General features: G+C 33.1%; 1 protein-coding gene and 1 long non-coding RNA gene across 4 annotated transcripts in view; one reads left to right on the forward strand and one right to left on the reverse strand.

Moving 5' to 3' along the window:
• Nucleotides 1-52: 52 nt before the first annotated feature.
• On the forward strand, nt 53-3,937 carry LOC141377847 (uncharacterized). Its single transcript, XR_015509509.1, has 2 exons — nt 53-3,410; nt 3,588-3,937. It is a non-coding gene; the product is annotated as an uncharacterized LOC141377847 (long non-coding RNA).
• tlcd2 (TLC domain containing 2) overlaps nt 3,185-21,273 on the reverse strand; it is a 39,649-nt gene continuing 21,560 nt past the window's right edge. The window contains exons 4-5 of one of the 3 annotated variants that reach the window (XR_015508659.1): nt 5,651-7,534; nt 4,588-5,583 (exon numbers count right to left, since the gene is read on the reverse strand). Coding sequence is in view for 2 of the 3 variants with exons in the window: in XM_087283073.1 (XP_087139199.1) it covers nt 7,139-7,534 (396 nt within the window). In the remaining variant the exon portion in view is untranslated. 3 annotated transcript variants of the gene reach the window in all.

Consider the following 21,273-nt stretch of genomic DNA (forward strand, 5'->3'; position numbering starts at 1 on the left):
TGTAGGTCATTGTAAATGTCCAGCTAAATTACTGAATTACTGTGGAAAGTACAGCGGAATTATTCAGGAGCTACAGTAGCTCTAGCTTTGACACCTGACTGGGAAAGCGTTAAGTGTGTTGCTTAGCCTATAAAATTAGCATAACAATAAATGTAGCAGTTTGTGTACCATACCCTATTGTTGGATAATAAACTACTTGATTTTGAAGGAAAAGTTTACCCAAAAATTTAAATTTTGTCATCATACTTATCATTTACTAGTTCCAAATTTTGACTTTCTTCCGTTGAAAAAAAAGAAGATATTTTGAAGAATATGGATGTCAATGGTTACAGGTTTTCAGCTTTCTTCGAAATATCTTTTGTGTTCAATATGAGAAAGAAACTCACAAAGAGGTTTTTTTGGATAATCTATATACAATAGTTAAATAGAATTTGTATCGTCTTTAAAATGTATGTTTTATTGTTTGTTAAACAGACTGTTTAAAGATCTTTATCAAAACTGTACATAGATGTTTTCCAGAACATCTTTCATATGGCTTGCAGAATGATGAAACCTACAGCATAGGCTGTATAATGTTAGAGATAGATATATTTCAGATTCAAATAATATTTTCATGGCGTCATGGTGGCACAATGGGTAGCACGATCGCCTCTCAGCAAGAAGGTCACTGATTCGAGCCCAGGCTGGGTGAGTTGGCTTTTCTGTGTGGAGCTTGCATGTTTGCGAGGGTTTGCTACGGATGCTCCGGTTTCCCGCACAGTCCAAAGCCACTCATTATTGGGGAATTGACTAAGCTAAATTGGCCATAGTATATGTGTGTGAATGCAAGAGTCTATGGGTGTTTCCCAGTGTTGGGTTGCGGCTGGAAGGGCATCCGCTACGTAAAACCTATGCTGGGTAAGTTGGCGGTTCATTCCGCTGTGGTTACCCTGATGAATAAAGAGACTGAGCCAAAGAGAAAATGAATGAATAAATATTTTAATAGCCAAAAAACAGAAACCTTGGTGTTGATTTTATTTTCAGCAGTAATATGAGCATTTTCCATCCCATATGCCATTCCAGACTGGCTATTGTTCAAATTTGCAACACATTTTTACTTTTTTTGTAATTATTTTAATTCATGTGCCAGTTGTCAGCAGCTATTCTTAGGCCTGCCTTATTTTATAAAAGCAACCATTATGTTCTAAAGAAAGAAGGAAATGACAATAATTAACACCTCACAAAGAGTTTTACCACAATTGCTTTTCTGAAATAAGACATCCTTGATGACTGCCGCAGCACCAGGCTCTGCATTTAGTACTTCTGTTACTCGTTATCATTTGTGGACTCCAAACCAATACAAATTGTGCACTTCTTCCATAATGCAATTGTTTGATAGATATGTGTACAATATGGTAGTGTTTCTCAACCATGCTCCTGGAAGACCACCAACATTGCACGTTTTGCATGTCTCCTTCGTCTGTCACACCCATTACAGGTCTTCTGCTAATGAGCTGATGATCTGAATCAGGTGTGTTTGGTTAAGAAGACATTAAAATGGGCAGAGTTGGTGGTCCGGAATATACACTGGATTGCATGACCTTGAGCTCAGCTTTGACAGCTTTTGATGTTGAAATATGAGTAAAGAAAGTGACTTTTAATGATATTTTTGGAAACTTTAAGCAATATATTGTCTATGTTTGTTCAATTTTAGTTTTTTAATGTCTGCGTATACACTAGGGCTACTATTGGAAAACACTGCCATTGCGATTTTTTCATTCACTATGATATACAGTTGAAGTCAGAATTATTAGCCCCCGTTTTTTTTTCCCCAATTTCTTTTTAACGGAGGGAAGATTGTTTCAACAAATTTCTAAACATAATAGTGTTATTAACTAATTTCCAATAACAGATTTACTTTATCTCTGCCATGATGACAGTAAATAATATTCGACTAGATATTTTCAAGACACTTCTATACAGCTTAAAGTGACATTTAAAGGCTTAACTAGGTTAATTAGCTTAAATAGGCAGGTTAGGGGAATTAGGCAAGGTATTGTATAATGGTTTGTTCTGTAGACTATCAAAAAATTAGCTTAAAGAGGTTAATAATTTTGTCCTTAAATTATTTTTTATTATTATTATTAAAAACTGCTTTTATTCTAGGCAAAATAAAAGAAATAAGAATTTTTCTAGAAGAAAAAAATATTATCAGAAATACTGTGAAATTTCCTTGCTCTGTTTAACATAATTCGGGAAATATTTAAAAAATAAAATTCAAAGGAGAGCTAATAATTGTGACTTCAACTGTATATTGCAATATAAATGCAATTTCACCAGATGACTTGAACAGCTTGTAAATGATTCATAATTTTAGATTGATTGGGATGATTGTGTAGAGAGCGTATCTAAATTAAATATCATTTTTAAAGATTGACAAACATAGTTTAAAACAACAGAATCAAAACAATGAGGGAGTCTACCAGTATTCAGAAGCAGAAATTAAATAATCACTATTATAATATTAATAAAAATAACGCAACCATTTTGAGTACAAATGTACAATAAACCTTTAAGCAACAAATGTAATTTAGTTTGCCCAAATGTTTAAATTTATTCGAAATTCTTAGTCAGGCTTTAAAAACACATGCAAATAATAAACTTTCAGACTAAGCTTCAATTTATTTCAGGTTCACATTTATTTACTTGCATCCACATTCATATCTATGTCACACTGCGCTTTTGACTGTTTGCCGCCATCTTGTGTCTAAATAATGTGCAGGTTAGTGTATACTCTAGTTTCAACTGTTTGGTGCCCTCTTGTGTCTGAATAATGTGCAGGTTAGTGTATGCTCCATCAGCTGTTTCTGTCAGGTTTGTTTTCGACTGTTTGGCGCCATCTTGTGTCTGAATAATGTGCAGGTTAGTGTATCTATCAGGTTAAAGTTTGAAATGACTTCTCAATGTTAACTGTAATGTCTATCAATTGTAATCCCTGCGATGTGACTATTGCGAACTTGCACATTGCGATATCGATGGTGAAACGATATATTGTGCAGGCCTAGCATGTACTAATTATTCATCATTTTTAGACTAAAGACAAAAACAAGTTTAAATAAAGGGAAAAAAAATTATGTACATTATATCAAAAATATATTTTATCTTTCCCATCCTTCACCTAAAAATAAATAAATAAATAAACAAATGTGTTAACATGTTTTATTCCACAATTAACAATATAAAGTTCATATACAAATATTACTTACAAAACAATAATTAATCAAAATAAAAACACAATTATATACATTTTAGACACAATTGTTTAAAACTCAGCTGATTGGATTCAACATTTGTTCTGCTTTCGATATGGGCATGAATATCTTTTTTTTTTAATTATGGCTTTGGAAAATACTGCAGCTCAATAAGTTAAGGTAACTCAAACCATTTGAGGAAACCAATTGCAACAAACCATTTAAGTTCAAAAACTAATCCTAATGAGTACTGTGAACTTAATCCATTCGAGTAAATGAAGCAATTTGAACACAGTAAAACCCAATAAATGAAGAGAATTGAAACCAACTGAGTACTGTAAAACCCAGTAAGTTAAGGCAACTCAAACCGTTTGAGGAAACCGATTGCTCCAAACCACGAGTGTAAAAACTAATCTATATGAGTACTGTGAACTTGCTCTATTTTAGTTGAAGTAATGAAGTATTTAATTAACTTGTTACTTTCAACACGGAGTTCAAAACTCTTTTGAGATGAGAATTAACTTTCAGTCAATTGAGTTAACTACACTCATTTCATTTGATAAAATTGACCGTTGGGTTTTACAGTGTAGATTTCTAAAAATCAGATCAACAAAACATCAGCAGTTTATGTTTCACCATTCACCAAACACAGCACATAACTGCACTCTCAAGTAAAGGGCAACCATACTGCTGTGAATACCCCCCCCCCCCCCCCTTAAAAGTCATAAGTCACATTGGCTTTTTGTCAGGAACCAAACATTACACATTTACCTTCTTCAATACATTGAGAACTCGTTACAGGAGCACATACACAAGCACAAGTCTCAATATGAAGCTGCCAATAGTAAAAAACTAAACTACACATTTTTTCTGTTACTACTTCAGTGCAGTTTTACTTTTCAATGTTTTCCCACTTGATTTCAAGTTCCTGCAATAGCTTGGACATGAACAGCACATTTACTTCCTTAATTGTGAATCTTTTCTTCAATCAGCAATAAGGCAGAAGTGTAGCAGATTAAAACATTAGGAATAAACTTTGGTGCTTTAAAACAAAAAGTTTGGTGGCACAAGTCGGTGATGCTACTTGTAGTTACAGTGTTAACATTCTCACCGGACAGACGGCTCATTTTTTTGCCAATAATAATCACACTTCTCTGGACAATCATATTTGCACTGAGTACATGAAATAAGGCCAAACCGATAAATGCCTTTAGTAAATCTGACCATTCGTTGTTTATCATCAACAAAATCACAACATTTTGCACAAGACATCATTCAATGTTGTTTTGCATTTGACTATAACAAGAATATTAAGTCCAAATAAATTACAAATATACAAAAACACATCAACAATAAGTAAACAATTACAAGCTTTATTTATATATATTTAAAAAAAAAAAAGATCAGCACATTTTAAGCAATGTAAGTACTGCTTTAACCATCACCTGTTCATAGACTAGGTGTTAGCATGAACTAACATGAGGTCTCTGTTGTGTGTGTGTTTAGTGCCACCTACAGGCATGATTTGTGCAATGACAGTCCTGTCAGATCTCAGACCTCACGTTGCAGTTTTAAAGAGCAGGAGTGCTTTAAATGCTGATAAAGGTTTGTGGATCCACCAGGTAAAGAGTGAACAGTAGTGTTTATCCAACAAGGTAAAACTAGTCATTTTTCTATGTGAAATCATATCTCAGCCTTGTGGAGAATACAGTACTGAGCATTGATCAATTTGGGGTTTTGTGGTATTGACAAAAATAAATAAATGATATATAAATAATTGTTCTTTTTTTTTTTTTTTGGCAATCAGTTTGCTGCATTCTCTTTCATGCTCGCGCATTGGTTGGTTTATATCAATGATCACAAACTCAATTCCTGAAGAGTTGGAGCTCTGTATAGCTTAGCTTTAACCACCTCCAACTCACATTTGCCTAACAGTCTAGTATGGGGGTGCCCAAACTCAGTGCTGGAGGGCTGGTGTCTTGCATATTTTAGTTTCGACCCCAATTAAACACACCTGAACCAGCTAATCAAGCTCTTTCTAGGTATAATAAGAATTCCAAGCAAGTTTGTTGAAGGAAGTTAGAGCTAAACTATGCAGGACACCGGCTCTTGAGGACAGAGTTTGGACACTCCTGCTCTAGCATTTTGAACACCTTGAGGAGTTGGATCAGTTGTGTTTGATTAGGGTTAGAGCAAAACTGCAGAGCTGTGGTGCACCAGGAATGCAGTTTGAGATCTATGGTTTGTATGAAAGTCCTTACATGCCACGAAATAAAAAAAAAGTAGATTTTTATTGCAATGTTAAGTTTACAGACTCATATTTGGTAGTTAAGACAGAATTCTGTGAGGAATACTAAGGGGAGGGGGAGGGGGCGTTAATATTAAACAAAACTATATATCTGCAATTCCAACTTTTCTACAAATTATAAAGAGAGGGGGGAGAGGAATAAATTCGTACAATTGAAAGTTAAAAACTGAAAGAAAGAAAAAACATTCTCAGTTGCATGTTATAAAGGCAGAATTATTTGTTTTTATTACAGATTTCTGATTAAAAGTAAAACATTTTAATTTGCAATTAGCTTTATTTTTTTTTATTCAGTGGCACAAATAAGGCTTCCATTAGTTTGGGCCTGTCATGGATACATGTATTAATGACATTAAAACCACCAGCAGATGGCAGCAAGCGGCTGTCTCAATGAGGGATTCACTGAATCAGTCATTCAAATGATTTGCTACAAATGGCTGATTCATTTAAAAATGATTCGTTTAAAGTGACTGCCTTTAAGAACAGATCACCAAATCCTTAGACTTAAATGATTTGCTTTAAAAAGCAAGTGATTTAGAAACAAACAAAAACTGCTTAACAGATGCACAAATGTTCTGTTCATACTTTGTTTTAGAAACATTTTTCATTGGGAGAACAGAAACACACATAATATCATGTGTAAAATGTTGCTCGATATTAATTTTCTTGTTTGTTGCATTTGTGTACTTGAGTACAGGGAAAATGATTCTCTCAGTTTCAGTTGTGTGACATAACTATAACCAAATCATAAATAGAAACCAAAAAACCCACACAGGGATATTTTGGCTAACATAGCTAGAACAATCTAATAGGCTTCGTCACATTTGGAGTCTTAAGACGTGGAAATGAGTGACATGACATTATGACAGATGATAAATATTGCATGTCACTTCACGGCGCTTGATGTCCCTTTCCACTTAATTTACTACAACTAATTAGTGAATTTGTGCTCAATACAGCCCTACAGAATTTCAAAACATTTAAAGGGACAGTTCACCCAAAAACAAATCATCTGCCACCAAACATATCACATATCTTCAGAATACTTTGATGGTCTTCTGTTACAGTTCTTTAGGGATCACACACAGCAATCATTAACAGAATAAAGCAGCCTGGACATTCAAATAAACGTCTTTAAGAAATGCCTTTGAGATTTTGAGCAAACTGTCACTTTAAAACTGAATGATAATGATTCTGCTACAAGCTCATGAGGTAGCAGCAGAAGGTGTTAATGAAAACATTCACAAGTGAACATTTTGCTCATATATGTTATATTTTGTGTATGGGTGTATAAATATCTATATTTACATATTAATTCAGGTTGGTCAGCATTAGCATATGAATTAGATAAAGAGCAAGCTGGATGCGTTAAGGACGAAGCCATCGTTCGCTCAAGTTTTGCGTCATTGTCTAAATCATGCAGAAGTATTTGCGCACAAGTTTGCATCTGTAAATAAATGTGATGGATTATTTCTCACAGCTTGAGGTCTAACATGAGAACGAAGTCAGCAGTTTAAGAGGAAAGTTTGGATCCCTAAAGTGTGGGAACGCAGTTGTTGAGGGTGGATTTGGTTGGAGCTGAAGAACAAGGAGTGTTTTTAGCCTACATGTCTTTCTCCTTCTCTTTCTCTTTCCTCAGCTCCTTCTCGCGGCTGGCCTTCATGAAGTCGCTCCTCATGAGGCGGTAGAAGAGCACGATGTTCATGGCGGTCATGATGGCCAGACCCACGCTGCCGATGGTGTAGCTGAATAGAGGGATGAGGTCACGGTTCAGCACCAGCCAGCGGGTCATCCAGGCCAGAGTGTTGATGCGAAACACCACATACGTGCCCAGGTTGATCATGCTGTTGACTCTGTAAAATGTGCTTTTGGCCAGGTTGGCCATGCGGAGCACTTGCCTCAGGTGCAGGAAGACAGAGTTGATCTCCACCAGCAGCGCCACCACAGCAAAACCCACATAACGACAGGTCAGCACCGAGATCCCGAAACAGGTGATCACCTGACAACAAACCAGAGAGAGAGAGAGCTTTTATTCAGTGTTAATTTATTTATTCATTTATGTTTTAAAGCCATATCAGCAGCGTTAGCAATATTCATGGCAAAACCTATCCTAAATAATTAATATACATAACATGCAATCATATCGGTTTCTTATTATACATGAATTATACAAAAAAACATCAACACTGAAATGAGGGTCACACTTTATTTTGAGGGTCCTTTTGTTGAATTTAAGTTGCATTGCGTCTAGGGGAGAGCAGGGCTCCACTCTTCATACCTCGCTTACATGATTTTAGATGATTTGGCAAATCCTGGATCTTTTAATCTTGATAACTGATCTCTGGCTAATTTGGTTCTTCAAACAAGTTCGCGAATGAGATTAAAATGTCTGGATGAACTGATCTGAGATTGCTACATGTGTTGTGAAGAACTGATCTATCAATTCCCGAAATCATGATCAGCAATGCAACGATTGGCTGACAGCACAGCAGCGTAATGACATCATCTGATTATTATTCAATTGTCCATGTGAGCAAAATGACATAAAATTAGCAGTAAACGCTTTGTTAAATATGGTGTGCAAATTACTTTCCACATTTGTTATAAGCTGCAGACTTTACACTTTCATGTGTCAGGAGTATTCATCATGCAATACATATCAATGTATTTAGTTCTACATTTAGAGAAGATTTTCTTTATTATAGTAGCCTTGGCCTACTCAAGATTTTTTAATCGGCATAAGGAATTTCCCTTCAAATATTTCCTGAATAAAAACGTTCTCTTATATCATTTGAAAACAAACACATTCTATTAAAACATGTTTTGACGTCAAGATATTCCAACACAAGTCACAAATAGGTTATTCAATGTTAAATAATAGTAGGAACGTTTTGAATGCAAACAAGGAATATTTTCTACATTTTGATAAAAAAAAAAGACTGTTGTTTACATTTACCATTGTTTTAAGACTAAAACTCGTCTACCCATATTAAGTCATTGCAAAAATTGTGCGGCTCTATTAGATTTGCTCTGTCAACGCACTGATATTTTTCATCCAAGGCGACGCATGAATGCATTGTTTTGTAGGTTTTAATGGCAAGAGAAGCCCTCTATATTTGATAGTTTTTATGTATGTGGTTTAAACATGACATATGTATGAATAAAAAAGCTATATTGAGGCCAAAAGAATACTGGACTAAGGTTACATTAAGACTAAATTCCAAACCTCAATAATAAAACAATGTTAGCAAGATGAATGCGCAAAAAGCCCAACCATGATGTTAACACCTAAGTACATTACATTAAATCCTTATCCGGAAGTTACTACTTTTTCCCCCCGATTCTTATTTTTCCATTAAGTTATTATAGCTACTTCAAAAATAAAAAAATATTGTTTTTTGTACTGCAAAAGGAATACACTGTGAATGCGCTGCAGCCCCTCATATTAGAGATGCATTTATTGCAGTGCTTTCATTAACCACAGGGGGGAAAATAAATAAATACATAAATGCATAATAAATAAAAACTCATCTCTGGACAAAATATTTCAGGGGACACGGGGGAAAAAAATAATAATAATATTGGGGGGAAAGTAAAATAATAATAATTCAAAGTGGATTCAAATAAGGCATTTTTGCTTCAAAAGGTGAAAAGGGTTAAAACCTATATATCGTATTTTGTTTAGAAAATAATTTTTTGTTGGAAAGTTGTTGCACATTATATAACGCAATTAAATTAAACCATCAACAAGTATAACGGGGTTAGGGTCTGAATAAAAAATCATGTTTGTATTTGTATAACATTTTCCTCAGGACCTGTATCTGGATTAATGTACACTTTGCCATTTAATTACCAAAAACAGTATGAAAAAATCCAGATTTAAAAGCTCCAATGTTGACAAAAAAAGCAAAGCAGCATCCTGTATTACTTGAATGAAATAAAAAGTTAATACTTCAAGTACAAATGTGCTAATATTAGCCAAAAAGACATTTATTTTAAGATCATTTAAAGCATTTTCTGCACACTTCACTATTGAGTAGAATTTGTTTAGTCAGTATTGCATTAAACACGATTGAACTGCTTTACCATCAAGGTTTGGAAAATGTGGATTTTTGCCCAATGTGCCCAACCTGTTTGCAATTCCCTGTCTGCCCATTTATTTCATATTCAATCCATTACAATCATTGACAAAAGAAATAATTTACATTCACAATATGATTTAAGCATTTTTTAAAGAAGCTGTTTGACATGTTCATTTATCAACAGAAAATCATGAACAGGCCAAATGCAATCTAACGTGCTGAACTTCAGCAGCAGCTCCTCGGTCTTCAAAAGTGATCTGCTGTCAGGCGATAAGAAACAAATGAGCATGTGTTCAGAATGATCTGATAAGAGCAGCAAGAGGCTGAGGACAGAAACACAAAGGCCCTGTTGAGCAGTCCTGAATCACAATGAGTGACAGTAATCCAACCAGAGGAAAAAAACAATTCTCTCTATAATATTACTAGCAATACAACACAATCGTGATTGCGACTATCAATCCAGAAGTACTTTTTTTTTCTCTATGAGCATTTATAAAAATTCTTCAACAAATAAACAAAACTATAATAAAAAATGCAGAATAATGCAATAATGCGAGTAGTTTTAGCAACATTAAGAAACAACTTAAGTTATGATTATAACAATTTGAAATGAATTTGATCTTTAAATGTCGTTTTTTAAACTAATGTTTTAAGATTTATATTATTATTTAGATTTATACTGTTTTTTTTATTTCTTTTAGATTTAAGATTTATTTACATTTTATGGTTAAACAATGTAATCGGAAATATTTCCTTGGTAAACAAGATAGAGTTAAAACATGTATTGAATTAACATAAATTTGATGGCTTGGCTTTAGTTTCAGTTAACTATAAAATACTGCACATATCTACAGTGTGTAAATTTAACATGTGATGGTGTGGTCTATTTTTCATTAAAAAAAAAACAAAAAAAAAAAGTGAAAAAAATTGACAAAACAAAGTAAAACTATTAAAATAACGGAATTAATAAAAGTGTACTATACATGTATAGTTTTTATTATCTATTTAAAAAAAAAAAAGACCAAAAAATACACTTGCTCAATAAAGACAGTTTTTAAAGAATGTCCACAAGGTGGCAGTCTATGTCAATACAAAAAAAAATCAACGTCAAAGTCAGCTTTATTGTCAAGTAACCACATGTACAGGACATTCAGAGAATCGAAATAGCGTTTTCCCCAATTAAGAAGTCCATTAAGTAAACTGACATTTTTAAAGTGGTTTAAAATAATTAAAAATGGACAAATATGTTTTCAAAAGCTTTTAAAACTTAGATTTATGCTAAACTAATGTTTATAAAACTCATGGAAGACAAAACAATCTCTTTTACCAAAAAAAAAAAAAAAAAAAAAAAAAGGAAACATTTAGTACAAAAGCTAACATTATTGCCATTTAAATCAATTTATTGATATTTATGAAACATCAGTATGTTGGATAAATGGCATTATAACTCAGGTGAGAGGACAAAGGTGGGATAACATGACGTCCATAACTAGTTACATGAGCAAGAGGGACTCCTGTGATATAACTTGTTTTGTAAGGGGATAAATTGACTGGGACGTGTCTGTGATGCAGCACTGTTCACACAACACCGGCTGCTCTGTGCGGTCAGGAATCTCACGACCGTTAATTTTATTCAAATTAATGCTAGAACAGAAGCTCACAGTATATGTGTGAATCGGGCATATCATGTCTAAAGGCTTTTAACAGTCTGAAATGTAAACATGCTACAGTTCATCGCAATAATTTGTTACATTCGCACTGTTCAAGATAAAGATGCCAAATGCCTACAATACAGACATATAAGTGGAGTTGAGCTCCATCAAACAGTTTCTTTCTTTTTAACTAAATTTCAGTTTTCAAAAGATTGTCTAATTGATTATTAATTCATTTTTGATGATTTAACATTTTAATTATTTTTAATTAAGAGTAATAATCAACAATTACTTTATTTAATGATATTTTTGCCTGCCTTAAAAGGATTTTTACAAGCCACAATTTACTTGCTGAAATTATTGTGTTTTAGATTTTAAAAGTTTTCAATCTCCCTCAGATCACTTGGTTTTCACTTGAAACTTAAAAGAAAATAATAATTTTAAAACTGCATATAATGTAGTTTAAAACATAAAAGAATGACAAATTTAAATGTTTTAAGCTGTTTTTAATTACTTTTGTTTTACAGCCTGAAAAACACAATCCTGGTTCTCTTTAATTCATTAAAGATGTGACTACTGAAAAAATTCTGAAGTGTTTCAGGCAATATTTTCTGCTCATATTTAGCCAAATGCTTCAGAACTCATTAGACAGAGCTTTACAGTGCAGATGAAGAATGACCCCAAACATACTGCAAAAGCAACCAAAGATTTTGTGAAGGGAAAGAAGTGGAATGGTATTCAATGGCCAAGTCAATCACCTGACCTAAATTTGATTGAGCATACATTTTAATTGCTGAAGACAAAATTGAAGGGAAAATGCCCCAAGAACAAGCAGGAACTGAAGATTGCTGTAGAGGCCTGGCATGAGCATCACCAGAAATGAAACCCAGCGTCTGGTGATGTCTATGCGTTCCAGACTTCAGGCTTTAATTGACTGCAAAGGATTTGCCACCAAGTATTGAAAAGTGAAAGTTTGATTTATGATTATTATTATTATGTCCAATTACTTTTGGTCCCTTAACAAGTGAGAGGCACATATACAAACTGTTGTAATTCCTACTGATTTGGATGTAAATACCCTCAAATTAAAGCTAACAGTCTGCAGTTAAAGCACATTTTGTTCATTTTTATTTTAAATCCATTGTGTTGGTGTACAGAGCCAAAAATATTACAATTTTATGGATGTCCAAATATTTATGGACCTTACTGTACAATACATTAAATCCTTTGGATTTAGAAAGTTGTTACTACTTTATTTTGGTTCTTATTTTTCCATTAAGCTATTATAGCTACTTCAAAAATTAATCACCTTTTTACAATTAAATCAGTTTTTAACCACTTTCTATTTTTTTGACCCAAACAAGTTGAAACCAAATGTATTTAATCCAAAAAGCATTTGACTAAAAAAATATTTAATTAATATTTTCCATGAAAGACAGAAACAAATGAAGACGTTTAGATCATTTTACACAGACAGATTAACAAAGCTCTAATGATACATTTATATGCAAAAATTGAAGACCAAATAAATATTGAGCAATTTTTCATATGAAAGTGAAGAAAATAGCCTCTTTCTGCTCCCAATACTTTTCTGTCTGTAACTTTCACTATCCTTATCCCAAAGAAGCTGAAAAACGCCTTAGAAATCCATGAAAGTAAAGAAAATAACATCACTGAGAGTGTCATTAATCAACCGATTTGCTCAGACTGATGATTTATTCAAGACTAATGCAAGCACATGCCTTATGAATAAATCATTTGTCTAAAAAACAACCACAGAATCATTGAGTAATAGCACTGCTGTGTGTAGCTTAGTGATGAGATGGGACACTGCCCAGCTGTGATCTTTGAATTATTTTCGCTGATGAAACAATTAAATCAGACAACACTAACAATATTGCATATAAAATGGAGGTCGATTCATATTAATGTCAAGTTTCCAATTCTACTTATAATCATGTAAACATGACTCTGGTTGCGTCATGTTGATTAAATGAAATATATACATGTTATGAATAGAAGGCTTCAATTTTTTTCCTCTGTTGAAATGGAAGGAATAAAGATCAAGCTCTGGTTATTATAATTAGCTTTCAGTCTATCTTTGCCTCAATTTCCTCTCAGTTTACATTTTAAATTAAAACTACAATTTCAATTTCTGGTCCGGGAGATGTTCCTGTATATATATGACACTTAATTTTCTAAATAACAAGTAAAATGCTGCTGATGTGATTCTCAGTGTGTTCAGGTATTTTTAAATATGACCAGCACTGAAGACACCATGTGAATCTCACACACTTCAGAATGTGTACAGTAAACAAAACCGTCTATTCATTCACAGATATGTAGACATCTTATTTACATGCTCTTGTTTCCCCATTTATTATCCACATCACAAATTGATTAGTTATAGAAGCTTGCTTTCGGTGTCTAACAAAAGAAGTCTATAATCAAAATCACTTCAAACATATGCATATTACAAACCAAAAAGAATCAGTGTGTTGGATTTGAAGCAACATGATGGCCATCTCTCAATGAAAGAGTGACTCTGGTTTCTCATGAATACAGATAATTACTAAATGAGATCCGTGTCCTCTTCAGTCTTATGACTGGGAGCACGTCGACCTTTGCTTGACACTTTTTTGTGGGGTCAGCATGTCTTCTTACACAATGGCTGAGCTGGATAAAGAGCTGAACATCACAAACAAACCCGCTATCTTCCGAGGACTTTTTCTCTCGTACCGGTAAAAAGAGCTTACGTTCACAATACACTAACAAGAGTGCGATGTACACTACCGGTCAAACATTTTACAGCAGTAAGTTGTTTAATGTCAGGGTCTTCACACTGTAAATGATATCCAGTTGCACTACTTTGTGAATTAATTGTTTTTTACTTATTTAAGTTTATTTACGGTTATGAATTGCAAAAAGACCTTGATCTTTTGTTTGTCTACTTTTGATGTTGAAATTCCACTCTGTAGTGTAATAAAGTGACTTTTGACATTTTAGTATTTTGGAACAATATATTGTATAAGAAATGGTATTTACAGTGCACTCTTTACATATTTTGTTGTCACAGCCTTATTCCAAAGTGGATTCAATTCATTTATTTCCTCAAAATTACCTCTACACACAATACCACATAATGACAATGGGAAAACTTATTAAAAATAAAAAAAACCCTGCAAAATCACATGTACATAAGTATTCACAGCTTTTCAATACTTTGTTGGTGCACCTTTGGCAGCAATTACAGCCTCAAGTCTTTTTGAATATGATGCCACAAGCTTGGCACACCTCTCTTTGGGAACTTTTGCCCTCTTTGCAGTACCTCTCAAGCTCTATCAGGTTGGATGGGAACAATGGTGTACAGCCATATTCAGATCTCTTTAGAAACGTTCAATAGAATTTAGGTCTGGGCTCTGGCTGGGCCACTCAAGGACATTCACCAAGTTTTTGTGAAGCCACTCCATTGACATTTTGTTGGTGTGCTTTGGGTCATTGTTCTGCTGGAAGATGAACCAATGCCCCAGTCTGAGGTCAAGAGCACTCTGAAGCGGGTTTTCATTCAGGATGTCTCTGTACATGACTGCTTTCATCTTTCCCTCTATCCTGACTAGTCTTCCAGTTCCTGCTGCTGAAAAACATCCACACAGGATGATGCTGCCACCACCATGCTTCATTGTACAGATGGTATTAGCCTGTTGATGAGCGGTGTCAGGTTTTCTCCAAACGTAACGCCTGGCATTCACTCTAAAGTGTTCAGTTTTAGTCTCATCAGACCAGAGGACTTATGGTATGAGAGTCCTTCAGATGCCTTTTAGCAAATTCCAGGCAGGGAGTGACTTCTGTCTGGCCACCCTACCATATAGGCCTGATTGGTGGATTGCTGCACAGATGGTTGTCTGAGAATGCTGGATTTCAGACAGCGTGACGTTATTGATCACCTCCCTAAGTAAGGCTTATTTACCCCCAATCACTTAGCTTAGATGGCCGGCCAGCTATTGGAAGAATCCTGGTGGTTCCAAGCATCTTCCACTTACGGATGATGGAGGCCGCTGTGTTTATTTTAACTTTCAGAGCAGCAGAAATTTTTCTGTAATCTTCCACAGCCTTGTGCCTCGAGACAATCTTGTCTTGGAAATCTACAGGCAATTCCTTTGTCTTCATGCTTAGTTTGTGCTTTGACATGCACCGTCAACCCTGGGACCTTACATAGACAGGTGTGTGCCTTTTCAGATCCTATCCAATCAACTGAATTTACCACAGGTGAACTCTAATTAGGCTACTGAAAAATCTCAAGAATGATCAATGGAAACGGAATGTTTCTGAACTCAATTCAGAGCTTCATGGCAAAGGCTGTGAATACTTATGTACATATGATTTTCAGGTTTTTAATTTTAATAAATTTGCAACAATTTCAAAAAATCTTTTTCCCATTATCATTATGGGGTATTGTGTGTAGAATTTTGAGGAAACAAGATACCTTAATCTATTTTGGAATAAGGCTGTGACATAAAATGTGGAAAAAGTAAAGAGCTATGAATACTTTCTGGATACACTGTATACAGAAATAAGTCTGTAAAATAACAGAAAAAGTACTGGCAGTTTATTACCGGGTTTTTGTACTGTAACTTACATCACCAAAACAGACAACATATCTCTTTAGTCTACTAAAATGTGAGTAAGAGATGCTTTTGCAAACATTTCAACATCAAAAGTTGTTAACGAAAAGATCTAGATCTCTTAATATGATTCAAAAGCATAAATAAATGAAAAGAAATTAACATGAAATACAAAAATATAAAAAAATTGCTAATTTTTTACAAGGTTTTTGACAGGGCATACTTTGATGAAGTTCAAATTCAAGGACATTAAGGATTTGCTGTCACAATTCAGGTAAGAGCAAGGTTAAATATGAGCTAAATATACCTAAACTTGCATTTTCTAGGCATCACCTATCAGTGGTGCATGTAAAATATTCACTTATGTTATTCCAGGGCCTTAAATTTCTTTAATCAGATTTAGAAACAAGGATTTTGAGTACCCGTGGGAAACCTGCAAATTTATTACTAGACAGATATATTTTGACTTTATTACCATTGTCAGCTTTTCTGGCCAAGTCATGGCAAAAAAAAATTAAAATAAAAAAATAAAAAAATAAAACATCAAGTTTACAACATTTCATAAATAATCACTTATCTATAATTACAAAAATATTTTGACAATAAAAAGTTATCAACATCAATGAATACTACATACGATAAAATACATAATCATAATATGCAAGATAAAAAAAACTAAAACAGTTTAAGGTTTGCAAATTTACTATAATTTATTTAAAGACTGAATTTATTGGATCAAAAGTTCAAAACAGCACAATTTTGAATGTATTCCTCTAATTTCAAAGCTGAATATTGAGAATGGTTACACCAGTCACACGGTCTTTCAGAAGATAAGATTCATATTAAAACTGAAAGTTAAGAGCAACACAATGTGAGGTCAACGGCTGTGTCGGAAGTCAATGACATCAAAAACTCAGTGTTCTACAACTAGTAATTTCTGAATGGCAACTGTAATAAAGAGATAAAACAACACTCTATACCTTCCGTCTCGACCTTGAAAGGATCATAATCATTGACAGGAAAAGAGCAAAGTCTTTATGTCACATACATCACATAACATGTTGTTTGGTTCTATCTGTAACTATCAATTTACACAAAGTGCCTGCGGTCATAGTGAAGGTCATGGGTTCGGTATTTAATTTTTTTTGTAATAACATACCTGGCCTATTAAAAAAAATTAAGATTTATTGTAAATAGCATGTTTTTACCCTGCAGAAAAATTGTAGTATACAGTAGTTAAATATTTTATTTTGTTAAACTTTCGCTGTTAACAATGTGGACGAGACAACTTAAAATTAAAAACGGACAACTCTGTAAATAAAATAGAAATTTGAAAATACAATGGACTTAAAACTAAATAAAACTAATATATACATATATATATATATATATATATATATATATATACATATATATATATATATATATATATATATATATATATATATATATATATATATATATATATATATATATATATATATATATATATATATATATATATATATATACATACATATATATATATATATATATATATATATATATATATATATATATATATATATATATATATACATATATATATACATATATATATATATACATATATATATACATATATATATATATACATATATATATATATATACATATATATATATATATATATATATATATACATATATATATATATATATATATATATATACATATATATATATATACATATATATATATATATATATATACATATATATATATATATACATATATATACATATATATATATATATATACATATATACATATATACATATATATATATATATATATATATATATATATACATATACATATATATATATATATATATATATATATATATATATATATATATATATACATATATACACACACACATATACACACACACATATACATACATATACATATATATATATATACATATATATATATATATATATATATATATATATATATATATATATAAAATATTATTTATTAAATCTATTAAATCTTTTTTTAAGCAGCACATATACAGTTGAAGTCACAATTATTAGCTCCCTTAGAAATTATTTTTCTTTTTTCAATATTTCCCAAATGATGTTTCACAGAGCAAGAAAATTTTCACAGCATGTCTGATAACATATTTCTTCTGGAGAAAGTTATATTTGTTTTATTTCGGCTAGAATAAAAGCAGCTTTTAATTTTAAAAAAAACATTAAGGTCAAAATTACTAGCCCCTTTAAGCTATATATTTTTGATAGTCTACAGAACAAACCATCATTATACAATAACTTGCCTAATTACCCTAACCTGCCTAGTTAATCAGAATGAAATTTAATACCTTTTAAGACCGTTTTAAGACTCTTTCCATAAATTTTAAGACCTCATAACCAATTTTTAGCCAGAAACACTGGCGAGACTTTAACTTACAGTGCATTTACTAAATATTAATTTAAGAAATGAATCCAAAACTAAAACATTATTCATCTACTGAAGAAAAATCTATTAAATCTAGCTAATTCGGCAGGTTGGTGCCTATAGAACTGCAGAAATAATGGAGCTGCCTTGGTTACTGCAGTAAACAATGATGTCAAATCTAGCAGGATTTCATTGATTTCATAAACTACACAGCATCCTGATATTCACAGATTTAATTCAGGCAAACTTTAACATACAACCATACATTGCATAATCAAAAAATTACAAAATTTAATACCTTGCAGAATAGCATTTAAGACAATTTAATACTTTTTAGGGGCCTCAAATATCTCTATATTGATTTATCAACGTTTAATACTTTAGGACCCCACGGACACCCTGAGTACAACACAAAGTGAACACGTCTCTCATTCATAGACATTCAATCTAGTTATTGATGGAGGAAATGCCATAGCCAACAATACGGCAAAAATAATCGACTTCAACGTAACGCACCAGACAACAACAGACAATCAGAGTCAATCTGCATTAGCAAGATTATTCCCATAATCCATCTGCAGCCATGCTGAAATAATCTCATTCACTCACACACAAAGCCAAAGCATGACAGTGCAAAAAAAAAGCTGATCATGCCTAAATAAATTGTTGTTTACAACCAAAACACAGCCCTCATTTTAAGCACAATTATCCATAAAAGGTATTTATGATGCAATAATAACATGACATTAGCGCTGAGCCACACAACCATTTGCTCCCATGTTGCTCTGGAAAAATAAAAGCAGAGTTTATGTGAAGCTACAGGTCTGTCGGTGTGTCTGTGTGTGTGTGTGTGTTTGGACTCATAAAGCTCTCCCTGCGGGGTCAATTATCACTAAGTTCTCTGCAATCACCATTGCACACAGTATGGCAGAAACACTACTGTCATTTGGCTTGCGATCAGAAAGGCTCATCCTGATGAACTAGATTGGGAGGGTGGGTAACAGTACTAGTCTGAAACCAGTTAAGCAGCAAATCAGCATTTTAGAATAATTTTAAAAGGATCAAGTGACACTTAATGACAGAAATAATCAGATTTCTGGATACATGATAAAGATGTTAAAATGATTAAAATGTAAAAACTAATTATTTAAAATGGAATATAATTTGTTATAATTTTTACTCTATTTTACTCTTTATATTACACTATTTTAATTAAACAAATGCATCCTTCGTTTATACATGTAACCTCTTTTAGAAACAATACGGAATATTTACTGAAGCAAAAATTCAGAGGACCAATATTAAATGTCGTTTATGTCGTTTAAAAAAAAAAAAAAAAAAAATTCCAAATGAATTTGTTTAGGCCATAAAATGTCATGTGACGTTGATTCCCAAACATATGCGTGTGTAACTTAACTCAAGATTTAGTTTAATCCCCAATCACTGAAACAAATAATGAAAATAAATACAGAAGAAGTATAACCTAGATTATTAGAAATAAAGGTTCAGGTGCTGTCACTGCAGTATACCTTTTAAAAAAGGTACACATTTTTACCTGAAGGGTTCATAATGGTACCTCAAATGTACTTTTTAGGTACATCTGGGTACTAATATGCTCCTTTGAGGTACCAATGTGGATTCTTTGGGTTCAAATATGCATCTTCCGAAAAGGTACTGCCAGATGACAGCTTCTGAGAGTGTACAATTAATATGGTTTTTAATTGAACCATTTTATTTGAATTTAGAAAAAATGCAAAACGTATTAATCATTACATTTTTATTGTTTGCTTTTATTCATATTAAAACTTTTGTCATTTAGAAAATGTGTTTGTTATTTTTCATCATCTATTATTATCCCTTTAAGCAGTATTTATCTAAACAAGAGCAGGGCTGCGGGTCTGTAAGGGAAATCCTTCAGATTCCAATCACAGCAAAAGACCAGACACACACACAGAGAGCAGATCCTCCCAGCTGAAGACGCATGCAAGTGAGGAGGAGCCAACATGTGTGTGAGAGTGTGAAAGTGGGCTGACAGATAAAGCTGGAGGTGGAGAGTGGAAAAATAACCATATGTACTGAAAGTGCTGAAAGAAGTGAGCTCAAAGGGTGTGGTAAATTACCAGAATAAAAAGAATAGTTACAAGATGTACGAACAAGAAAGTGTGTGCTCATACGCTCAACATTCCAATGAATCATGAAATGGGTTTGGATGAGGACAGGTAAATATAAGGGGTTATTAAAAAAATAGTTATGATTTGAATAGCTTGCTGGCTGCTGACTGATGAAGACACATTAAACCTCTGTGACTAAATGAACCAGCCAAAATTTTGTTGGGAGATAATAAACTTCCTGGGTTTCATAGTACTTTTCCCAACCAAGGGAAATATGTTCCTTTACCTAGCTTTTTGAGAAATGTAAAACATGTTGCACGTTTCAAATGACAAATTCACTATGGGCATGGTGTACATCTTTTTTTTACATCTGTAATTCATTACTTAGGATATGTTTTGTTACACGTTTCTGATAAATATCCTTCTTGTGAGCTTGTTGCACATATCAACCCTCCCATTTTTCCAGGGATTCTCCCATATTTTATAGTTCTATGTATCCCACTATCATCCTGTAAAGGTATTTTCCAGTTTTTCTCCCGTATTTTCAATCTTCTTATGAGGGATGGCAATAAAGAGCTGATCCTCCCTTTACGCAAACCATTCAGCAAAACCACCGGTGGACGCCCCTCACTCTTAAATAAGAGTCTGTTCGGTGCTTTTGTTTTATTTAGGCATGAAAACACTTTGAAAAAACATAAAAACGGAGCAATTCCTCTCCTTTCCATCACAGTCGTCAATGTCCCTCCTATGCAATCCTCAAAACAGTCATATAGAGGTGCGTGACTGTCAGCTGACAAGTTCCATAGTGATAAATAGACGCTGT

This window comes from Danio rerio, chromosome 15, assembly GCF_052040795.2.
Source record: "Danio rerio strain M-AB ecotype USA chromosome 15, GRCz13ab, whole genome shotgun sequence".
In the NCBI taxonomy this organism is placed as follows: Eukaryota; Metazoa; Chordata; class Actinopteri; order Cypriniformes; family Danionidae; genus Danio; species Danio rerio.